This window comes from Myotis davidii, unplaced genomic scaffold (assembly GCF_000327345.1).
Source record: "Myotis davidii unplaced genomic scaffold, ASM32734v1 scaffold514, whole genome shotgun sequence".
Taxonomy (NCBI): domain Eukaryota; kingdom Metazoa; phylum Chordata; class Mammalia; order Chiroptera; family Vespertilionidae; genus Myotis; species Myotis davidii.
Genome location: NW_006286236.1, coordinates 968,159 through 976,796, shown reverse-complemented (window position 1 = coordinate 976,796; position 8,638 = coordinate 968,159). Strand labels below are relative to the sequence as shown.

Sequence of the window (8,638 nt, the reverse complement as noted above, 5' to 3'; positions counted from 1 at the left end):
AGAGCACCTCGCTGTGCCCTGGAAAAGAGGAACCAGGCCAGCTGCCCTGGAAGCAGGGCTGCAAGCAGAATGGGTTCTAAAATTACGATGGGAAAGAGGAAGGACAAAGGGGAAGTGGAGAGGAGTGGGGCAGATGGCCGGGCGGCACCAGGCCACACACCCGGCGGCCCCGTGGCCAGCCGGGGGCAGAGGGCAGCCCCAGCACAGGCGTGGGTGTGGTCACCCTGTGCAATTGGGCCTAAACCGGCAGTCGAACATCCCTCTTGCAATCCGGGACATCTGGCTCCTAACCGCTCGCCTGCCTGCCTGTCAGATCACCCCTAACCCCTCTGCCTGCCTGATTGACTGATCGCCCCTAACCACTTCTGCCTACCTACCTGATCGCCCCTAACTGCTCCCCTGCTGACCTGATCACCCCTAACTGCTCCAGTGCCTGCCTGATGGCCCCTAACGGTCTCTGCCTCGGCCTCTGCCACTGCGGCTTTGTCCGGAAGGACATCCAGAAGGTCGTTTGGCTGTCCGGCCTAATTAGCATATTATGCTCTTATTAGTATAGATGATGATGATGATGATGATTAAAAACCTACCCTTGTGAGCCACACCAGTACCTGAAACAGGCTTGGAATCAGAAGTGGACCCTCTCAGCTCATGTCCTTCTCCCTGAACTCAGTGTCTTCAACTCTGAAATGGGAAGAAATCCCCACTTTTTAGCCAATAGGTGGAGGGTCAGAAGGTGCCTACATACCACCTTCCAGCTGTGTTGCCTGGAGCAGGTCACGTGACCCCTCTGAGCCTCAGGTGTCTTGTCTATACAGTGAGGTTAGAAATACCTTTCTTCTTCTAGAGTTGTCATGTGGATCAAATGAGATATGGGTGGGAAGAGCCTAGAGCACACAGGGCCTGGCACATAGTAGGTGCGCAACTAGCACCCTTTTCCTTCACCAGCGGCTTAGCTAGTTTATTGAGCCACACGACCCCAGGCCTGCTGCGGTGAGTGGGAAGGAGACGGGAGAGGATGATGCCCAGCGGAGCCCGGGAGGAAGCAGAGGCGCTCCTGCAGAGAGGAGAAGGAAGGTTATTCCGGGCACGTGGGACAGCATACGCAAAGGCCTATGGGAAAGAGCACATGAGAGCAAGTGAAGGGCGGCCAGGGAGGCCTCAAGTCCGGGGCAGGGGGCGGGGCACGGGGTGTGGTGAGGATGGGGGTTGGAGTCTTTATCCCCAGGACAAGAGGCTGCCATGGGAGGCTGGGTTGGAAGGGCAGATGGAGGCAGGGAGCCATGAGACAGGAACCGGTGGTCAGGTGGGGGGTGAGGGGGCTATGCAAACAGAAGAGATGGGTGGGGCTTGGTGAGAGAGGAGACAGGAGGTGAGGGAGGTGAGGGAGGTGAGGGTCCAGGTGCCTCCTGGGGTTGTGGCCGGTGTGTCTCAGGGACCATCCTACGCCCAGGGAGCTCAGGAAGAATTGAGGGGAAATTCTAGGACTTCCGTTTTGGTCCAAACGGCAAACTAGATGACGGCCAGTGCCCAGAGGGGTAGCAGGGTCTGAAACTCAGGGAGCAGTTGGAGCTGAGGGGCTGTGTGTGGCTCCTTGGCCCAAGAGAAGATGAGGGAAGTAAAGAGAGACAGTGGGAGAGGAGAAGGCAGCCTAGGCCTGGGTCACGGGAGCCCATGGCCCAGCCCTTGACCATCTACAGTGGGGATTGTGCATAGAAAAAACTAAACCTCAGCCAGGTCTCTCCCCAACCCCTTTGGCATCCAGGTGGCCTCCCCCAGCAGGTGTACCCTGGCCAGAAGCCCACCTCAAAACACAAGCCCCAGCCAACAGGAAAGCAGCAGGAAGTAAACACACAAAACAAAGAATCTGACCCTTCACCCCGCGGCCAACGAGCGGTGACTGGGTCTTTCCACGACAGCACTCAGCCCCCCTCCCGCTCCTGCAGCGCCGCCTCCCTGCCATGCCCTTGCTCCTGGCTCCACACAAACGGACGGCCCCTCACGCCTTCCATCCCCACGTGAATCCTGGGACACAGCCTTGGGTGTGTCTGCAAACCAGGGTCCTGATCCCAGCACTGCCACCTCTTGGCTGTGTGACCTAGGGCAAGTCACTTCGCCTCTCTGAGCCTGTGTCTTAAACTAAAAAAGAGCCACTTGACAGAGTCGTCAGGATGAAAGGACAAGTTATATGACGCCACCAGCATGGGTGGGTGTTTCTGAGCTTAAGGTGTAATGGAGCTCTTGCTTTGTGCCCTGGTGTCGGGGCCACCTCCCCTTCCCTCTGGAAACCAGGAACTCCAGGCCTACAGAGCTCAGAGTTGCAGGAACAGAAAGGAAAACTCCCGAGTGAGTCACTAGGGGGTGGATCTGTGTAGATTATGAACTGGGGACAAAGCCCCACTTCATGGCCACTGATTTAGGGTGCAGAGGATGGTGCCCATCCAGGCAGGATGTGGTCTCCAAGCTGACACCGCAGCTGCACCGTCAAGAGGCTCATTGCTCAAGCATCTACCAGGCCAGCACTCCCCCTGCATCTGGTGGGGAAATGTTGATCGGACCAGCAGGACCGTGGCCACATGCTCCGCCCACACATCCTTGACTGTAAAGAGGGTCCCGCCATCTGATGTGATGTCAGGCAGCGTTCTGTGTCGGAGGATCAAATCCTCTGGGAGCCCTTGGAGGCCAATGCGGCCGAGGCCCTGTGGGCAGGAAAGGCCACACACATCCAGAACATGTGTGAGTTCTGCTCAAGATAGATTGCTGGTCTGGGCAGAAGAGAAGGGATCCCGCGTGATCAACCAGCTGCCAAGTTGTTGGTTGGGTTTTTCAGGAAACAACGGGTCGCTCTTGCTGGCAAGTAGGGAAGTCAGCAGTGGTGGTAGCTCGGGAAGCCTGCTGAGTGGGTCTACCCAGAGTCCTTGCCCAGGCCACACGGCTACTTTATGCCATGTGTTACTGTACCAGCACTGGGCTGGCCAATCAGACTGGCTGATGTCAACTGTCCGAGTCTTGGTGGTTGAGTGCCTCTCCTGTGAAGGGTGCTTGCTGGGAAGCATAAATATGCTTTATGTCTTCCCACTCTGTGCCCACTCCCATCGGCCGTCGACTTGCCTCTTCCCCAGATCTCTCTGTTCGCAGCCTTCTAATCCTTCTTCTTCTTAGCCTCCAGCCAAAAAGTCAAGCTACTCTCTACTGCCCATGATTGCATGCATATTCTTTTTTTTTTTAATTTCAGAGAGGAAAGGAGAGGGAGAGAGAGATAGAAACATCAGGGATGAGAGAGAGAATCATTGATCGGCTGCCTCCTGCATGCTCTATACCGGGGATTGAGCCTGCAACCCAGGCATGTGCTCCTGACTGGAATCGAACCTGGGACCCTTCAGTCCGCAGGCCAATGCTCTATCCACTGAGCCAAACCAGCTAGGGCTCATGTATATTCTTACTTCCTGACACTTCTCTTTCCACATGAGGAGGTTGACCAGGTGCCCTGCCCAAAGTTCTGCCCATTGGGAGGACTTCTCGCCACTTTCTCCACAGCACCTTGGAGCAGGGCTCTAGTTCAATAGCTGTCCAGTTTTGACTTGTACCCAAACGCCGAGCCACTCATCCTGGAACCTAGCTCAGGCATTTTCCTCCTTTGTCAGAAGATCACCAGGGACCCGCCCGTGCAGCCATGGTGTGAGCTGAGGGGCACGCCTTGGTGCCACAGCAGAGGATGACATGGGGGTCTGGGCCACCGTCCATGGAGCTGGCTGGAGTCTTCTGTTTCTGCTCACGCTTGCTACTAGGTGAACCACTTACAATGAAGAGCTATTGGGCGTCTTGACTTTATGACTTGAAGGGTCAGACAGACCCATCTTGGCTACTTGGCCAAGGGAATCCTGACCATATACCACACTTGCCACAGTGTTGCAAGACCCTTCCCTCTGGGGACACAGCCTCTTCTGCAGTCAATAGATTTGGGGTCTGATAACTGGCTCAGGTCCAGAAATGAGGCAAGGGGTCTTGATTTTTTGTGCTGTCGCTGCCCTTTCGGAGGGACATATCCTTAAGCAAAGCAGCTCCATTTAGCTGAGGTAGTTTCCTGGAGAGGGACCCAGCATCGAGTGGTCAGCAGGCTACCCACCCCCTCCCCCCGATCCCCAGTAGCTGAGAGAATGGACACCTGGGTCCTGAAGAAGAGAGCTGCATGGCACAGCAGAGCACCCGCTATACACATGTTGGACCCTTACCATATGCCAGATACGTGCTGGGTGTTGAACAAAACTCAGCTCTTTCAATCCTGACAACCACCTCTAGGTAAGGGTTATGGTTCGTGACTCCCAGATCAGGACACTGCATTGGTTACGTTTCAGGACAGACTGCTGTTAATGAGACTCAGCATAACAGTGACAGAGACATTCCCAAAACTGATTTCTCTCTCAGTGAAAAGTCCGAGTGGGGAGCTGCTGGTGAGGGGAATATGATGACTCTTCTCCACACAGTTGCCCAGGGCCCTGTCTCCTTCTAGCTTGCCTTCCTGCCATCTCAATACCCAGCCTCCATCTCAAAGTCCAAGACGGCTACTCCTTCAATAGGAGAGAGAAGTAGGGGAATGGAGGACTTAATGTTCTCTGCATTCATTCAGGGGAAGTAGCATCTGTCCTCGTAAAACCTTTAAGAAATGGTTTTACATTTCCCAAAGCGAGGACTTGAAAGTCAGGAGGGGTTTGGACAGGCAGACAGGACAAGGCATGGGGTGGAGGGACTGCATAGGCAAAGGAGGGGGAGTAAGACAGAGAGTGAGACAACACAGGGCAGTGAGGAGCTGGCAGGCTGGACTGGCAGGCTGTGGTTGAGAACGGTGGGGAGGAGCCTGGCTGGAGAGGCCAGGGAGACTGTGCAGGACCAGATGAGGGCTTTTCCTTCAAGTGATGGGGAGTCCATGAGATTTTGACCAGGAGAGTGTTGTGGCTGGAACAGGAAGCACCACAGGGGAGTAGGAGCAAGCCAGCTGACCGGGGTGTGGGAATCATCCTAGCACCTTGCACAGAGTTCTGACCCACACACACTCATCTCCGTTAATTCATTTCCAGGTGACGTGGAAAAGGCTTTGTAGTTATCCCAGTCCACGGTCCGCCCTGGCTTAGCAATCATCCCTGTAGGACCTTAACCAGGTCAACTCACTGCTCTGAGCTTCAGTGTCCGGGACAGAAACTGTCAGATGTCCCCCAAAATCTAGTCTTCCCACCTCACATAGTAAGGCCCACCCTATTACAGGCTCATTTCCCAGCCTCCCTTGCAGCTATGTGTGACCATGTGATTACATCTGGCCAATAGGGTGTGAAGCAAAATGATACACCACTTCCTGGTTGTGCAAATAAATAAGTGAATAAATGAGAGACATGTGGTCCAGTAAAAGAATAAAGTTCCAGGGAGGAATGAATACCTTCCTTATTGGCTCTTTCTAGCTGCTGAGGTTGCAGCAATGAACAAAATAATGAGCGTAATGAATGCAATAGAAAAGATGCGCGTACACAAGATAATTTCAGGGCACCTGTACCGGGAGGGTAGTAGAAACAGAAAGCTGGGTAGGAGGGGAAGGCAGGGGAGGGGTTGACTTAGACAGAGTGGTCAGGGAAGGCCTCTTGGAGGTGGTGGCATCAGAGCCCAGGCTTGAGTGAAAAGGGCCAGCGAGTCATGGGTTTATGGGGGGAAGAGGGCCCTGAGAGCTAGCTGGTGCGGCTGGAGCTGAGGGGTGAGGGGAGGGCAGTGAGTGAGCCAGTGGCCACACGGCCTTCTCTCTCCAGACGCCGCGGAGCTGAGCAGCGGGGAGACTGAGGAGCTGCAGCGGATCAAATGGCACCGGAAGCAGCTTCTGGATGACATCCAGGTGAGTGCACACTCACAACTGTGCACGTGAGTCACACACACATTCACACTGACGCACCCTCAGACCCTGCTGCGTGTGGAGCCCGCCTGCGGCTCTACAGCCTCCTCGCATGGTGGGGTCCACCGGCGCTCGCCCCCGTCCTGAGCCGCAGCTTCATCCCCTCCTAAAACGGGGATCATTAGGTCAACGTCATGCCAATCCGTGCCCAGCACCTGCCAAACACCAGCTTTTCAAATGTTAGCACATCTGGTTCTCAGCCGCCTCTGAGACAGACTCTGGTTCTGTTCCTGGAATATGCTGAGCCCAGGGCTGCCCCGGGGCCTTTGCACTCACCGTCCCCTCTGCCTGGGACTCTCCCAAGCTCTCGTCATGGCTCCTCCTCATAACTTCATTCTCAGCTCATGTGCCGTCTCCTCTTAGCGGCTACAGTTGCTGGGACCTCGCCCCAGCCTAACACATGTCCACCTGTTTCTTAAAGGTTTTACAAGTGTGCAGGGCAGAGTGAAGGTACAGAGGAAGGTGCACCCAGCAGGTATTTTATTGAGCACCTACCATGTGCCAGGCATTTGCTATGTCATCACTGTGATCATTATCTGCACAGTCATTTCATTCCCCATGACCATCACAACCCCAACCCCACTAACTGTGAGCTCTGTGTAAGTGGGCCTGGGACCGTCTTGCCCACCCCTAAATTTGCAACCCAACAGTCAGAGCATAGTAGGTGCTCAATTAATACTTGTGAGTGAGCCCCCACTTTATTTGTGGGGAAGCCACTTGGTGACTCAACCGAGATCACATGGACAGGAGCTGACTGGGCACAGATATGGGCTCCAGGCCCCATGCTGTCCTTGTGTCCCAGAACAAGCCCCTGGGGCCACCCCATCCCACAGCTCTCAGGGAAGGAAGGGGGGGGGCGCTGGGTGCCTTTTAGGGGCTCATGCTGCTGCCCTGCAGGGGAATGCTGGACAAGCTGCCACCTCTCCCTGTCTGCCCAATGGTGGCAGTTGGCTGAGGCAGGGGTTCTCGCTGACACTGTTGCCCCCCCGCCAGGTCAAAACAGAACATGGGGAGGGGGTGCGGGGCGGGGGATCTGGGAAAGCAGAGGCTGAGTCAGACCTTAGGGGACATGTCACCTCGCCTCTCTGCATCTTAATGTCCTCTTCTGCAAGCCCCATGGGGATGGCAAAGCCCCTGAGAAGAGGCCAGAGCTGTCTAGTGCCTGGTGCACCCACAGTACCTGGCACACAGCGGGCACCAAGTCAGGGACAAGTGGCAGAGTAAACAGATGGGGGGGAGCTGGAGAGGATCTGGGCCCTCCCAGGGCTGGAATCGGTGCCTTCTGCCTGGGGACGGGGGCAGTGGGAGCCATGGAAGGAGTTTGAGCAGGGGCAGGGCAGGCACTAGTCTGCTTCAGAAAGATGGCAGCTGGGTGGAGGGGGGCTGGTCGGGTGGGCTTGGCAGGACGGCAGGAGACTCTACAGCTGCAGAGGAGAGAGAGGGGAAAGCTGGGAATAGGGTGGGGACTTGGGGACGACACCCCCAAGTCAGGAGATGGTGGAAGAAAGAATAGAGGGAAGCAGTTTGGTTTGGGACTTTGAGGACAGGAGACCTCCGGGAAGGGGATCTGTCAGGAGAGAGCCATGTGGGGGTCACGCCGGGGTGGGAGTGGGTGGGGGAGAGTTGTGAAACCCCTTCTAGCCCAGCTTCCCTCCCGCTCCTGCCCCTCCCCCACTGACTCTCCCTCCCGCTCCTGCCCCTCCCCCACTGCCACCCACAGAAGTTGAAGGATGAGATCGAAGATGTGTTTGCCCAAATCGACTGCTTCGAGATGTCAGAGGAGAGGTGAGGTGTCGGCCAGGGGGCCCCGGAAGTTGCCATGGTGTCGTCCTAAGGGTGTCACACACCATGAAAGCACAGGGCCATGCCTGGTCTGGGCCCCGGGGAAGTCAGGGAGGGGGCGCTGGAGGAGGAGGCAGGACGGTGAGACAGGAGCACGGCTGGCTGGTCCCTGCTCCCAAGCACCTCCCTCTCTTGAGAGACAGCCCCATCCTCCCATCCTCTCCACCCAAAGTCTCTTCCGACCCACCCTGACCTACCCCTTGACCAATCACCACCCAGGAGCATCCCGGGATGGGAGGGGAGAAGGAAAACTGGCCCCAAGGATGAGGACAGAGAAGGCAAGGCCTCAGGGGGAGGAGCCTGGCCTGTGACAGGACAGGGGTTGGTCCACCCCACTCCACCCTCAGGGTGTCACTCAGCTGCCCCTGCTATGGGAAGGCTCCCCACTGGCTCTGTCACCTGGGGCTGGTCCCCTCCCCTCTCAGGGCCTCAGTTTTCCCACTTGTGAGATGAGAAGGTTGATCCTGACATCATCCCATAGGGCCCCAGTATCCCAGGAAATCCCCACCCTGCCCCGCACCCCTGAGCTCTCTGCCGCCTCCACCTGCACCTGTCTAGCCCCCACACGTGCACACAGACACTCCCATGCATTCCCATCCTGTCTCTAGACTCCCTCCCTGCTCAGGCCCCAATGATAACACAGGACATTTCCAGAGCAACACCTCCCGCTGTTTCCAGCCCTTTAACCTCCCAACAGTGCTGGGAGCAGGGGTGATGCTGCCCCATTTTACAGATGAGGAAACTGAGTTCCAGAGAGATGAGGGGCTCTCCCTGAGTGGCTGGGCCAGCAACAGGTGGGGTTCATTTGCACCAAGAGGCTGGCTCAACCTGCGTTCTCCCCCCAGCCTCCCTGTCATCTTGCCCGCAATC

General features: G+C 56.4%; 1 protein-coding gene across 1 annotated transcript in view; it reads left to right on the top strand.

Annotated features, from left to right (window-relative positions):
* The window catches only part of CYTH4 (cytohesin 4), a 49,552-nt gene that overhangs the window by 2,675 nt on the left and 38,239 nt on the right, over positions 1-8,638 (top strand). The window contains exons 2-3 of the mRNA XM_015559834.1: positions 5,787-5,869; positions 7,647-7,711. Coding sequence (XP_015415320.1) covers positions 5,787-5,869; positions 7,647-7,711 — 148 coding nt within the window. The remainder of the gene's footprint in view (positions 1-5,786; positions 5,870-7,646; positions 7,712-8,638) is intronic.